Source organism: Chrysochloris asiatica, unplaced genomic scaffold, assembly GCF_000296735.1.
Source record: "Chrysochloris asiatica unplaced genomic scaffold, ChrAsi1.0 scaffold00075, whole genome shotgun sequence".
Taxonomy (NCBI): domain Eukaryota; kingdom Metazoa; phylum Chordata; class Mammalia; order Afrosoricida; family Chrysochloridae; genus Chrysochloris; species Chrysochloris asiatica.
Window position 1 is genome coordinate 12,260,873 of NW_006408593.1, and position 15,664 is coordinate 12,276,536.

Sequence of the window (15,664 nt, forward strand, 5' to 3'; positions counted from 1 at the left end):
TGTGCACTTTGAGTATCAGTAGTTAGCTGAAAGGTCTTTGCCAGGACAGGCTTGGGGAGAGTGGAGAACACAGCAGGCGAAGCTTTGTGATTTTGAGCAATAGGCCTAGATACCTAATGGCACGCTGCCAAGATGGCTTTGCTATGGTCCTAAAGCTGAGTTGTGGGCCTTGTTACAGATGAGGAACTGGCCTGTGTGCAGCCTAAGACTAACAGACTGGTCCTGTGGCTCCATACAACCCAACTCCAGATGGAAGAATCAGCCAGGGTGCCTGAAGGTTCTGCTCTAGCTCGGACACTATTAAGGAAGAGCCCAGTGGAGCTTATGAATTTCTAGCCAGGCCATTTAGAACGTGGTTGTGAGGGAGGCACCTCAAGCACATTCCTGGTCCCTGCTCTCCACTCTGCCTCACTGGCTGACTACTCATGGCAACAGCAGTACCACATTACCTTTGTGCCTAACCAGTCCTTTTCCTTCAAATCAGAGGGTGAGGTGTGATGGCTTTTCCTTTTGCAGAGGTTTCACCTTCCCAGAAGACAAGTAACCTACAAGCTAATACGAGGAACAGACTACGTGGCAGGGTTCACTAATTAGTTTAACTTTTTTTCTCCAAAGATCAGTTGGTGTGAATGGGGCACACAGCCATGAGAGGAGAGAAGGAGCCAAGAGAGGAGCTTCTGCTTTGGAGGGGATGTGGCAGCTCAACATGGACTTTACGAGAATGTCTCCCTGAAATCACAATTATTTGGAATTCTAGTGAATGGGGTATAAGGGCCAGAGAAAGCGGCCTTTAAAGAAGGACACTAAGGTTAGCAAACCCAATGTTTGAAGGCTGTGCTGATGGGGTCTTAAAGGAAAGGATAAAATAACTCTTTTCTAGACATGTTCTAGACCAGGTGAGAGGCAAACAAGCCTCTCAAATGTCATAAATTTACCTTGTATATATAGTCTGCTGCTGCAGAGGGATTAACAAATACTATCCATTTACTTCTTATAGGAACTTGCTTTATGGACAAGAGCTTCAAAAGGTCAATGTGATGAACCCAGCTTAGGTGGTACAAGGTCACTGAGGGATTGCAGAGAAGTAATTAACGATCCCCCAGACCTCACAACTTCCATGGCTACAGAAGTCACGGGGCACTGATCTGTCCTCCGGCTTTACCAGTCCCCTGCCCCCTCCCCCAACTGCTTACACAGTGCTGAAAGGGCAGCTCCCAAGTGCCCATCTCCTCCAGTGTTTGCGTATTAGGCTAAATCCTGCTTTGTGGCAGGAACCCAGAAAATGCCATCCGAAGATCAGCAGTCTCCAGGATTCTTGATAAGTACTTGCTTATCACACTAATGTGTGTATGTGTATTGGAGGGGGGGGTGTCAGAGGACAAGAAGTATAGCAGGGATGAGAGCACAGACGGTGTGGGATAGGTAGGTACCACCGACTCCTAGGTCCTGAAGCATATCTGGCCCAAGCCTCCTTGCTTCACACACCCAATGACCTTAAGAGAATGAGAATCAGGCCCATTATGAAAGCCACCCAGCGACACAGCTTCTATTCTTTTCCCTGGCCAGTGATGAACAGCTCTCAGTGATCCTCCCTAGGCCATCCCTAGAGATGAGAGCAGAGCTGGACAACAACTTCCCTAGTGCTAACAGATGGGTGTTGCATAGAGACCCTGCATAGGGTTTCCAAGGCTGTGAACAGACATTAGGTAGCTTGATCTACTCCCAATCCATTGATGGTTGTGGTCACTAGTTTCTCCTCCCAGATTCCAACAGGGATGGAAGTTCAAAGCTCTTCAGCACTGACTAGAGAGAAGATCTGCGACAGCATCAGGGAGAGCACTGGCCTGCACTTAAAGGCACTTCTGATATATCGCCCAAGTAAGGACTCCTTAACAACAGCCAGGTGCCCTGAAGCTCACTGCAAGATGTCCGTGACAAAGCTGGGGGCTTGCCAAAAATCTCTCACCCTCAGTCAAAAGTGGTGCTTCATGAAACGCTAACATCAAATTCCATTAACCTACAGAAAAGACCTGGCGACCTGCTCCTGTAAGGGTTGCAGCCTGGGGAAACTATGGGGCAGTCCTAGTCGGTCCTACAGGGTCTACTATGAGTCAGACTGGACTCGACAGCACACAACATCAACAATATTCAGTCTTATAAAGGATCCCCTTTATAGGACTGAATATGAAGCCCAGCTGCTGACTCATGTGTGTAGAATCCTGGTTACCTGTCTCATCTGAAGCTGCTCCCTGGTATACAACAATTGCTGACAGTCCCGTGCTCCCTCCCCACCAAGCAGATTGTTCTCATTACTGTCTAACATCTATGAAGGGAATTAGAATCACTATGAGAGTGAGAACACGTTTTTAAAGTCATACAGTGAGGAGTACGCCAGTAGGGCATGAGTCAAGTGGCCAAGATCTTTATAGTCCTAGAAGGGTGGGGGGGAAAAAGATAGTGATCCCTCCACTCTGAGGTCCAAGACAACCTCTTATACCACTTGTTCCTCCATCCCTCAAATGCTAATTAATAGGAAGTGGGAGCAAAAGACAACCATTTCCAGATCAAAACTGAAGGAGTCTTGTTTCTGATTCACAGTCAGGCGGGGCAAAGAATGACAAAGGCAGCCCAAGGATCTCAGAGACTTTCTTCTCCATCCCTTTAAAATCCAGAGGGAAATGTATTGGCGGACAAGATGCTTTCTTTTCTACCTCATGTTAATGAAGCTCGGGCCATTAGTCTAGGCAGTTCACTGCACTGCTCAGATCAGCCCAGATAAAAAATCAAGAGAGAAAACTTGGCGGTTATCTTGTTCACATTTGTAAAGCTGGAATTTTGCTGCAGTAGCAGATAGCAGGGAGTCCTGGTGTGGTGCTGTGGGTTAATGCGCCAGACTGCAAAGCCATTTGAATTGTAAGGTTGGCAGTTCAAGTTCACCAGCTGCTCCTTGGAAACCCTACACAGGGTCGCTATGGGTCGGAGATGACTCGATGGCACTAAGCACCAGCAGCAGCAGCAGCAGATTGCAGAGCTCCCTTATTTTATCTAAGTTAGTGGAAGCTGAGGGGAAGCAGGAACTGAAGCTGGAAGAACCTGTGGCCAAGTGGCAAGCCAAGGGGGCTGGAGAAGGAGAGGAATTGTAAGCAGAAAGGCATTCTGGGTAATGATGGGACTTAAGGGAGGTTTTCAGCCTTCATTAAAGGTTACTAGAAGGGGATTGGCTCTCCAAGTGGGAAAAATCATTGGAAAGCAAGCAGATGCTAAGAGACAGCTGACCTTTCCATTGGAAATGGATGGCTACACATCTTGCCACAGGCTGAGATATATATCCATCCCAGAGCAGAGAGAAGGGCACATTGGCCACCCTTCTTCCATTCCAGCTGCTGCTGCTGTGTTTAAATTCATGAATTATGGGAGTTTCTCCATCCCTAAGAAAATATGATTTTTTGGGGGGGGTGTGTGTTTATGTGTGTGTAATTTTAATTTCTTTTACTCATAGAATTTTCTGAAATATTTAAAGTGTTTATTTATTTATTTTTCCAAGAATAAGAATACCATGTCATTCAACTTCTCCCTTTCCATCCTGTTTATACAGGAACAAATCTGACTAAATCATATGCAACAAACAAAAGCTATCCCAACAGAAGACAAGAGCAAACGGTTCCTTTTCTTAACTCCTTAGAACCTGTTATTGACAATTTGTTGCCTTGAAGTAATTTTTAGACAATCTCCTGAGACTTGTTGAGACCTGTGAACTCGAGATATCCCAACGGCAAGATAACCACTTTCTTTTTTCAATCTGGACAATGCAATGGGATCAGAGCACACAGAAGGTGCTTCAGCTGAAGGATCCACTTGTGTGCTAGATGCAGCACCCCAGCACTCATTCTTTCTGAAGGGCCCCGAAATGAAAACGATGACTTCCTTCTGCTCCCATACCTACCTCTGCACACAACCCAAGTTCTTGAACTTCCTCAGCTTCTTAAATCTTAAAGTGAAAGGGTCAAATGAGTAGTTGTTCTAGGCATTCTAGAGATTCATGCTTGATTGTTGCTGTTGTTTAAGTGCTGTGGAGTCAGTTCTGACTCACAGAGAACCTGTACAGGGTTTCCGAGGAGTAGCGGGTGAGTATGAACCACTAATCTTGTGGCTCAAACTGATACTGAGAATGACTGCTTATGCTACAGTACCACACCAGGACTCCTCACCTTGGATAAGGGTCTTTTAATATATATATATATATTTTACTATATCTATCAGTTTTTGGAAGAAGGCATTTTATCTGAAAGGTCAGGGGTACAAGTTCATTTTCTGCAAATTTAAGAATTAGTTTTTTTAACTATGCATACAAAAAAAACCCAAACACTTTACTTTTTTCCATTTTTGACCCAAAACTACCTAATGGGAATGAATCTCTGGCCATGTTTCAATGGTGGGACTAGAACCCTGAGAAACTCACTGATGGTAGACAGAATTGTGGAAATGAGGCATATAAGTCTGCTTCCAGAAGGAGTATGCCATTGATAACTCCATTCAATTGTCACTTGTTGAAGAGTCTACTGGACATACTGATGGAGGTGGGGGTTGAGTGGGGGCAGGTGTGCATGGATATGCAGGGCAAGGCACAGCACACAAGATTTCAAAGTCAAGGGACAAATGCTAAGTGTCTCTGTGTGTCAAGTCCAGTGAATGCTGGAGAGCCAGGAATGAACAGACCAGATCAGAAGGTAGTTGTCTAACATGTAAGCACCAGGATAGCAGTGATCCAGTCCATTTTGTTCACTGTGGTAGACCCAGATCAAGCTAGGCACCTGGTACATAGATTTCATAAATTCTGCTCAATAACATTTTGCTGAGTTGAGACTGCCCCCTACTAAGAAGCCAGGGAGGAAAGAAATCATCAGAGTTGGATGAATCTATCATGGAAAAATCTGCCTAAGCGACTGGCTTTGACTGCAGTTCTAATGTTATTTTTAATTTTTTATCTGGTCCCCTTCCTTCTCTGACAAATCAACATCAGAGACATCTCTGACTTCACCAATGTCCCCTCTCCCATTCCTACAAAGTTCTGAAGAAAGGAACTTTTTGAGGATAGATGCTTTGTACCACATCTCAGAAGTCAACTTTAAGATAATTGCAGCGGAAGCAGCTTTTAATCAACTGACAGGCAGCTTTAAGAAAATTAATGAGGACAAAAATCTTAGGAAGGAGTAAATCATTTCTGACAACAAAGCTGTCTCTTTTTTCTCCCAAACTCCCCTTGAAGAAACAGTACCCTTCCCGGATACAGAAATAAAATACCTTTATTTTTGGTATTTGCCACCCCCAAGGCCATACAAGATAAAGAAGAGGCTCAGTTTCCTTAAGATTTCTGGAGAATACTCTGGGTTAAACCAGAGATCTGGGTCACTTATGAAAATCCACCTTTCATCAACTAGAAAGTATAGATGATTGGATTTAAGTCACAGAGCAAGGGAGGGAGCCTCAGTGAAGATACATCTTCAACACTTACACAGTGGAGTCAAGCAGGCCAGAAAAACCTGCATAGTGCAGTGATTGTGAATCCTGGCCAGTGCTGACAGGTCTAGGGAGCCATCCTGACCCAAGCTCTCAGCCACAGTACAAGTTAAGCTAGAGCACTCTGGGTACCAAGCCTCTTTTTTTGGTTCATTTTAATCAGTCATCCCTTCAAGATGGCTGTAAAATGGAATGAAAGAAAGGAAGCCTATTAATAATGTTTCTTTATAGCCAGTGTGACACCAAGATACCCATTAATGAGTACCACATCAAACATTTCCAGGTAAGGTTAACAGTGAGCTGGATGATGGGAAGGGAACCCAAGAAAGGGAAGCATCCCTATCCTAGCAGGCAGGCATGCAATTAGGCATTGGTTCCCAGGGAAGAGCCTGAGAGGAATCAAGGCAGGCAGGCAGGAATTTTAGTGAGACGTTGAGCAAAGCCTCACAGCATTAGTCCTTAAGATTCTCTAGGCACTATCATGACATGAGCCAGGAAAGCTTGGGGCACAAGGTGCCATCAATTTTTCAAATTCCAGGAATATCTGAAAGATCTTATCATAGGAGTCATACAATTCGGTTTATGTCTCACAGATAGTTACGAGGGAGCACGGGACTTAAAGGCAAACGACAAAGCTAGATGGACAGGTGAGTTTTACCTAGATTCCCTGTGCCATCAACCCCTGGTTCTCAAACTTAGTGTGCAGAGTCACCTGGAGGGCTCCTTAACACACGGAGGCCAGGCTCTAGCCCCAGAGTTTTGATTTAGCAGGTCTGGGCAGTGGTGGGAGGTTGGGAGTGTGGGGCTGAGAATCTGCATTCCAGTGAGAATGATTGGCCCCTGGGAACTACACTTTGAGAACTACTGCCCTGGCAGGTTTGTTGTTGTTGTTAAGTGCCACCGAGTCGGTTCCAACCCATAGTGATCCTGTATAGGATTTCCGACGAGCAGCTAGTGAGCTTGAACCACCAACCTTGCAGTTCAAATGGATTTGTAGTCTGGCACATTAACCCACAGCGCCACACCTTGGGTCTGTAAAAACTAGTGACAAGCTGCTTTCCTTCCCTGCTGCCTAGCATGAGGGGATGTTTTTAGAGGTAGAGCTGCCTGGACCAGGGCCCCCAATGTTCCTCCTCAGATGTACCCAGGACAGTCCACCACAAAACAGCAGGCAGGACTCCCTAGGTCCCAAAGGAGTAAAGCATCAGCCTTGTGTGCTCGCTTTCCACCCCACCGCCTCCCGATTAGTAGTCAACCTTGAATACAGTTTTACCACACTGCCACAAAGAAAAAGCTTTCAAATAAAAGGGGCCCTTAAGTACTTGAGGCTTTGCCATAAAGTGCACAATTCTATTCCAGAAGAGACAGAAGCAAAAAAACTTTCTGTCCTAGAGCTCCTTCACCACCCCAGCTCAAGTGATGTTCGGGTTCATCACTTTTGCCAGTCAAATGACCAGAGAAAAAAGCAAACAAGCGCTGGTGAGACACAAGCTTCTGGTGCCTCTCGGATCTGAGGAGATGATGTAATAAGGACACCTGTTTGTTCTTATTAAGACACGTAATGTGTACCTACAACCCTCACCTGGGGGGCAATGGCTATACATAGCCTGGGGGAAAGACTATACACCTGTGTTGAAATCTTTAATCTTGCTTTCTAGCTCAAATGCCCTAGGCAAGCCCACTAACCATCAGCACCATTAAATGCTAACTTTTGGCCCATTCCTAGGTATCGCAGCACTGACTGCTGACTCAAACTGGAAGAAGAGTTTGGCATGATCACTATTTCTGGTTTCATTAGTAATTCTATATTTTTGTTGTTATGCTTTCACTTGGTTACAACCAAAGTTTTTTAAATGTGCAAGTTGCCACTATTTTAGATAATTAATTGCAGTTTTCTGTTATAATATTGTGCCTTGTTCCAATTAGAAAATGAAGCAGAGGGAACACAGCAAGTTCAGTGTTTTGAGAATTCAGCAAAACTTGAGCTCAGCAGTCTCTAAAAGCCTAACTTAAAAAAACAAAATTAATAAAAAGCCCTCAACAGCTCAAGTTTAAGGGAGTCAGACGGATAGAAAATACAATTCTGAGTCACAGCAAGTAGCATCATATCCAGCTGGAAGAGGGGAGGGCAGGGGAGGGTAAAATATGTACCCAGTCCTTATTTTCCGGATTTGCCAATCATTATAACTGGACGGACTGACACCAACGTCAGTAAGCTGAGAAGGGAAATATCAAAAGGACCCTAGAGTCTAAAACAAGGACAAAAATGACTCCATGGGGAAGAACCTAGCACATGTAGGGTTTCCTCAAGGGAGACACCTGAAAAAGTGCAATAGCTGACAAAAGATGGGAAGGTGCAGCACCAACACCCCAAAGCTGGTGGGAAATACAACACAAGAGCCTCTGTATGCCTGCAAGAAACAAACCCACACGTAAAAACGCAGCGCTAAGTAAGCCTGAGACCGATACTCTGCCTCACTGATCAGGCTGAGGGCAGAAACCTATAATGAAGGAAAGCAATTCTCAAACTCAAGAGCTATCAGCATCATCTGGAAAGCTTGTTTTAAAACCAGAAATACCTGGGTCCCTTGTGCCCCAATTCCCATTGTGATGTCAGGCCCAAAGAAGAAACTGCATGTTAACAAGGACTCCATGTAGCTCTAATGCAGGTGGTCCAAGGACCAGAGTTGGAGAAGCAATAATCCAGAGGTCTGAAGAACTGCTCGGGATAAAAGAGCCAACCCTAACAGCAATTCATTTTCAGATGAGTTTCGTGTGGGATTGTTTGGGGAGAGATGTCACTTGGTGGGAATTAAAATAAGATAAATCAATGCTCTGGAGAATGTTCTCTCGGGAATATCTGTTGGTCCAACAGGTTCACCTTCTGGTTATTGCTACAGTGAATAGCAAGAGGCAACACCAAAGAGAAGGGGAATTCCAGGAGAGAAGCACTGAGATACTTCTATTCCCCATGAAAGAATTTCTTCAAGGACACAGCTGGACATTATAGATGGAGACCCCAACTACACCGAGAGAGATTAAACCCCCACTCCCTGTTCTCAAACAAAAATGGACTTCTTGCCTTAAATGGTGGTACAGCACAGCTGTCCAAAGGAGCTGGTGTCGCCCCCTTCCACCAATGACTGAATTCAGGGACATTGGTGCCTTTACATGTAGACAACAACCAAGACCTGGAAAATCAAAAACCTTCCTGAAGTTGAGGGCTTTAAAGTCAGCGTAGGTGGACAAGCAAACCCTTGTTGAGATGCCTCGATCCTGTCTCTTGGGTGAGCGACAGAACAGAAGCATTCTAGTTACTCAAGTTCCTTCTTGTAAACAGCAAATGGTACCTACCAGGAATCAAAAAAGCTTCCTTGGGAGGTCTGAGAAATAGCTCCATGAGGCTCCAGGCAGCTGGTTAGTTGTTTTGAGCCCCTTATCAAGACAGTCATGGACTAATTGGATTAGCACATTTCCTTAGCAGACTTCTCAGACTGTATTCAATCCCTTATGTGACAACAGATCCCACCATCTTGGCTTCCGCTCTGTAGTTGTCTGCTCTTAGCCAGATGTTTCTGGTTACTTAAGGAAAAGAAGAACCTTGCTAGGATGGAGGACTGGCAGGCCATGCCTAGGAGTTGGGCAGAAGCCCTGGCTTCCGGAAAAGGCTGGAGATGTCCATTAGTGTTGCCGCAATCAGATCCTGCCTCTTAATGATTATAAACAATTAGTCCACAATTAGGCAGGAAGGGTTAGAAGAACAGCTGTTGGGTCCAGGATTTCTAGGTGGTGAAACACAGACACCTGGTACTTTTATCTGCTTAAAATAAGAATATTTAAACTAAGACTCAATCCCCACCCTCAAATGTCTGGATAAGAAAACAGACAGGATGAACTCCCACTAAATCTCCCAATCACCCAATGTCTAAAATTTTCAGAACCATACAGAATTCAAGAATCAGACCTTTTCTGTCACTGCAATGTCAAGAGCTGAGAATGCCCTTTCAAAGGCTTGCTGAGACATGATGCCACCATCACCGGTTCTACCAGTTACCACCCAGAAATGATGAGGCTACTTTTCTAGAGATTTTCAGTCATCTGGTTTATAATAACTGCCAGGTTACCGATTAGGAGCTTGGACTTCATAAAGAGAACACAGACGAGGTGTGTCTGCTCTCGTGGAGCTCACAGTCCAGGAGAGGAGATCGACACTGAAACAAATCATTGCAGTGAGTGTGCTCAGTGTTAATATGTGCCAGCTACAGGGATACCACAAGGCGGGAGCCATCAAATCTGAATTCTGGGAAGGACGGTTTCACAAAAGGGGAAAAAAGAGACTGACAGGTAGGTGGGGAGAGGGCATTCTAGGTAAAGGCACGTTGGCATAAAAGAGCCTTGTCAAATTCAGAGCTTGGGGATTGATTCAGTGTAGTTGGAGAGAGGGTACCTGTAGCAGATAGGGGGGAAGAAAAGACAGGAGAGGCAAGACGTCACCAGGCCACCCACCTTCTTCTATCACTTCGCATATAATGGATCTTATTTTGAGATTTCTCTTGAAAACAATTCCTTCCCATTCCAGGCACTTAACTAACAGCTACATGTATAGCATCAAATGAAGTACCATGGGGAATATACTCCTAAAGGGCTTACAGTGAACCTAATTGGGGTGGATTAAACATACAGAAGACACAGAAAACAGAAGAGAACATATAAACAAGGGCATCAAACTATAAATGGCACTAACTATACACAAAGTATTAAGGGAATTCACAGGTTCTTAGCATGAGACAGAGCCTAAATACCATCTAATTAGAGACTGTTCAGATGCTCAACTCCCCTTAACAAAACCCTGGCCAAGTAAGCCCCCGCGAGATGCAGAGAGCTCAGTCAGGAATGCTAGTCTGACTGAGTCCAGAAGGCCGCTAACTACATGAACCCCAGATGGCTTTCATGGCAACAGAAGAAAGGCATGCCTTAGATAGAGAGGGTCCTTTTCTCTGCTGGTGACACAGACGGGCCGAGTAAGAGCACAGCTGTTGCCCAAAGGCATTGTCCATCAGGATTACAACGCAGAAAAGAGAGCATTTCATGGTACACTCTTGATTACTTTTCATATTTCATGGGCTCCTTTATGTAATCTCTAGAATATAGGATTCACATTGAGCTTAAGAAGTGTCCAGTTAATTCTTTAGCCAAAGATACTTTCAGACCTCAGTGGAAACCAGATCATAATCCAAACCGTAAGAAACCTTGCCATTTAATAGTCTGCTGGTCACAGACGGGCTGGACTGGAGTTCTTCCTTCTTCCTCTGACCCTGGCGAACCTAGAAGAATCTCCAAACAGCAGAGGCACAAGCAGTGGTGGTACTCACCCTCATGGAGGTCTCGCCACCATGAGCTTGTTGCAGCCTGAAGACCTGGGCCACCATGTGCTCTGTGGAGGGGTGCAACAGGATTCTTCTTGAGGCCAAACCCACCATTACATATCGGCCCATCGGGGACAGGCTCACGGAAATGGCGTTGGGACCTGAGGGTCAATAGAAACAAGAGATACTTCCCATAGTTATTGTCATTTCAAAGAAAGAATTTTCACTCAGTCTTTTCTCTTGTCCTCCAGTCTTCTGGTCATACTGGAGTTGCACTCAGAGGACTGTAGTGAGGACTGTTATAACTATTTTTAATTCTACTTTTTTCACTTAATATATCCTGAACTATTTCCATCATTAAACAGTCTTCTACAATAACATTTTAAGGGCTAAATGTTATTCTGTCCTATGACTGTACCATCCCTTATTTAAGCAACTCTTTACAACCTGACTTTTCTCCCTATTATAAATATGACTGTGAAGATCTTGTATAGAAATCTTTGTACTGTTTCTGATAATTGCAATCTTAGAAGTGAGACTGCTAGACCACAGAGCACACACATTTTGAGGGCATATACTATACTACGTCAAGCTGCCTTGAAGAACAGGAGTACGTCCACTTCCCCAGGCCATGATTAAAGTGCCTCCTTTGCTCCTGGCTATCACACCAGGAGTAAGCTGGCAATGCACCTGTGGTAGGAAGAACCCTTATTCTGAGCTTCTTCTCCAAGGCCACCAGCCAGGGCTCCTGCAGAAGAATCATCCCCTGAAGCCAGAGGCTGTATATGACCATGAATTCCACCTAAGTCAGGCCTCACCTAGGGATGGCCATGCTAAAGCACCAGTGTCTCCCTGTCACTAGGTAGGGCTCCTATCCCTTACCAAATCGCTTGGTGTAGAGCATTTCACCCAGGTTATGAGGAGCCAGGGAGTAGACTGCCAGGATGCCTTCGTCAGGAAAGCCCCTTTGGCTGCTCGGGATGAAAGCTGCCAGAAGCTGGCCGTCTGCAGAAATGTCACAGCTGGCATCATTGTAGATCTTGCAGTTTTGTACCAGCACATTCACGGAGGCTGCAATGAACAAAGAAAGAAAAGAAGATAGGAAAGTTTAAGTTGATATTATGAGAAACTCTGGGACCATCCTAAAGGCCTGAACCCTTATTTCAAGAGATGCCAAAGGCAGCCATGTCAATCAAACTACAACACAAGAGGAAGGAAAGCTCTGTCTCTTGCACCACTTCAATAGGGAGCTTCACAACTACAACCACCCACTGAGTCATAGTTCACACTCAGAAAACATCATCTGAGAGATTGGATAAGGGAAAAGCTTTGAAAAATTGTTCCTGGAGAGTCACTCAACAGCTGTGATCGCCCAAAAGATGAAAACCAAGATGAATGAAATGCAAACCCACCAATTCCAAGAAAAAGGTGATACAGGTAGAACGTGCTTGATGGCGGAATCTCACACTCTATACCTGCTATGTGACCTTGGAGAAGAAGGTCCTTTCACAAATGTGTGTCTTACTTTCACATTTAAGAAAATTACTTAGATGGACACTGCCAGCTACGGTGGTACCAAAAAAAACCCCAAGCTCAACTGCTCTCCCAGTAAGCCAAAAGACAGGACTTGGGAGGTCAAGGGTAAGTTTCCCCAGGAAATGACCTTAAGAAAACAATGAATTGCCCTTGAGAGGAGGCTTATGGGGTTGGGAAGTCAGAGTGATGGGGGTAAAAAAAAAACTGTCTTCACTTCCCATTTCCCTGTGTGTTGCTAATGAAACCACAAAGATGACAGAGGAGATCCAAAAAGACATCAGAACGCATTGATTGGGCTCTTGTGCCAACTCTTGAGGGCTGACACCTACAGCACCATTACGCATGAAACCGAGGGGAACCAGAAGGATGGTTCTGTTTGCTAACTAATAAAATAATGACATCCAAATACTGATTGCTATCACCATTAGGCCTCTGCACTGCTCAACTTCCATCCTGCCATCTGCTCTAGGATGGATGACTACATCGATCTAGTTAGCACTGGGACCGTCTGCTCCTTTCTCAGGGTCCCAAGCTCTCTGCCAAAAAAACCATGACAAACAAAAAATAGGCTTCAGTCTCCTCATCTTTTCCTGGATTTGACATATGATTCCAGGTAAGGATACAGAATCAAAGGAATTGGGTATATGAATCAGCTTCAGGAATGAGCTTACCTTGGTTTTTACCTTCTAAGTTGGCACAAACCTTAGACAGACAAAAAGAGATTGGCAATTTATATTGTAACCACCAAAGGCCAGGAGAAAAGGTTAAAAAATGATAAATTCTAAGTAGGACATGAAAACAAAGAAGGAATGGGATGGAACTCTGTAGATCTTGGGCCTTTTCACCTTGCAGCCACACAGATCTAGCTCATGGATGTTCACATGTAAGTCAGTCAAGATCAAGTCTATAATGGCCCTCAAAACTCACCACCAACATCAAAAAAGCATTTAACTGCTTACTGCCATGGGGAAGAGGGTTGTAAGGCTCTCTCTTCTGCATGGTTGGGCATTAAAAAAATCCCTAAACCACACACAGTGCTGTAGAGTCAACCCTAACTCAAAGCACCCCTAAAGGCTAAAGCAGAACTGTCTTGTAAGCTTAATCTTTATGAAAGCCGGCCGCCACATCTTTCTTCCTCAGAACCACCAGTGGGTACAAACTGCCGACCTGTAAGTCAGCAGCGAAGCACTTAACGCTCTACCAGGGTTTCTAGTTTGGCTATGAGCCTCTAAAATATCTGGGCGTGTAGACAACAAGCATTTTGTCAGCGTGAAATCCATACGATTCATGTCAGTGGCCCAAACATTGCCCCACCCTCCAATTTTACAACTATGGTCAGTTACTGCAGAGAATGGAGTGTGACATGCAAATGGAAAATGAAAAGGAACTGCTGAAAATAAGAACTTCTCCAGCAGCAGATTCCGTTTCCAAATGTTGCAGTTAGTGATCCTGGTCCTCACTTCTGCCCTAAGGCAGGGGACGTGCCAGGGAACACGGGGTCATGTGTTTACAGTTTCATTTATATTTCAGAGTTTCAATTAACAGCTTACATTTACTGCTTGCTGTCTATTAATTTCCCATGTGGAATGGCGATGCTCAGCTCCAATGATAAGTAGCTATAGTTTTAATGCACTTGTGCGGCTTTCCGCTTAAGACTGAAATTCTCATGCGCTGATGTATATAAGGAGCGATTACTTGGATCTTAGTACTTGTTTTCTTGGATCATAGAAAATTAATGTACTAATGGCCATGGGTAACTCATGCTTTTTGGATACAATCATAAAGTATGCAAACAAAAAGGTGAAATGAAATACGTACAGTTAAGACCCAGTGGCAATCGACAAACCATTAAAAATCTTTGTTCAGCTCTAAGGCTTGCCTTAACTTCTTGTTGTTGTTGAGTTCCGTCAAATCAGTTCTGACTCATAGCGACCCTGTATAGGATTTCCAAGGAGCATGTGGTGGGTTTGAATCACTGATCTTGCAGTCAGCAGTCCAATGCTTATGCTTTATCATCACACCAGGACTCCAGTCTTACCCTAGAGGTTCCTAAACCATCAGAATCACCTGGACAGCTTATTAAACGCAAATTTCTGGGCAGGGCTTAAGAATGTACATTTCTAACAAGTTTTCAAAATGGTCCTTGGTCCTTAAGCTGTAGCTCCTGCAACCTGTCCTCTCCCCTCTAAAGGCAAAACACACTGGGGGAAAGATGATGGAGCAGCCATCTAGGCAGCTAAGAATGAAAATAAAGGGAAAAAAATAAAGGTTTTTCTGATCAAAACTGCTCCCGAGCTTCAGGATGCAGGAGCCTGCAGGAAGCCATGTTCCAGACTCTGCCATGTAATCGCCTCCTAATTAGAAATAATTTCCAATTGAGAATGCCCTAGTAGGGAATGGGAGGGGCTAGAAACACTGATGCCTAGAGAAGCAGATGGTGCGGTCTTCCTATCAGTTCTATGAATTATAAACAAACACCTTGTACAAAGATCGATGGTAGCCTGTTGCTGGCTGGCCAGCTGAGGCTAAGGGAGTCATTAGCAGTTGCAGAACAGCTGCAAATGCATTAGATACAGATCTGAAAACCCCAAAGGGGTTTAAATCAGCAGGAAATTTTCCTTTTGGCGGTCTGAGACCCTCAGATTTTAGAAGACCTCCTGCACAGAACTCCAGATGACACTGTAAGTACTCCCCAGACACCCATCATGACTTCCCAAAGGCTGTAGGTTTCTTAAGGCCTGTATGGGCAGGACACTCTAGTGACCACTGCCACTCACTCTTGAAAAGGGTTTCAAAATTACTTATGTATATTAGGCCCTATTTACATAGGTATAAACACTTCACAGAGAGTAATTCATTAATCCTGTCATTCAAAAGGAGAGAAACAGGTGGCAAGCATCCTTAGTCTAACTCTAGAATGGGGTCAAATACCATTCAGATTAAATCAGATGACCTGCAACATATGGTGACTGAAGCCGAGTATAGTTCAAGACCCTTGGTTTCCAGGTTTGGGAAATGACTGATGTACAGAAATGAATTCCACATCATACCAGAGTCCCAACTTACTCTGCTGACAACCTATAAGAATGGTGACAATCAAAACCATAACTGGACTTCATTCAAACCAGTCAGGAACCAGTTCATTAAGTGACAGTAACCTCAGATAAAAGTGACTGTCATTGTAAAGGGCAATCCATGGGGGAAAAAACACATTATCCAATATGTGTCCTCAGGTTATAGAATGC

At 44.4% G+C, this 15,664-nt stretch overlaps 1 protein-coding gene across 3 annotated transcripts in view; it reads right to left on the reverse strand.

Annotated features, from left to right (window-relative positions):
- AMBRA1 (autophagy/beclin-1 regulator 1) overlaps positions 1-15,664 on the reverse strand; it is a 148,897-nt gene that overhangs the window by 15,963 nt on the left and 117,270 nt on the right. For all 3 annotated transcript variants that reach the window (XM_006865059.1, XM_006865058.1, XM_006865057.1), the window contains 2 exons: positions 11,766-11,954; positions 10,890-11,044 (listed from right to left, as the gene is read on the reverse strand). In XM_006865059.1, the coding sequence (XP_006865121.1) occupies positions 10,890-11,044; positions 11,766-11,954 (344 nt within the window). The remainder of the gene's footprint in view (positions 1-10,889; positions 11,045-11,765; positions 11,955-15,664) is intronic.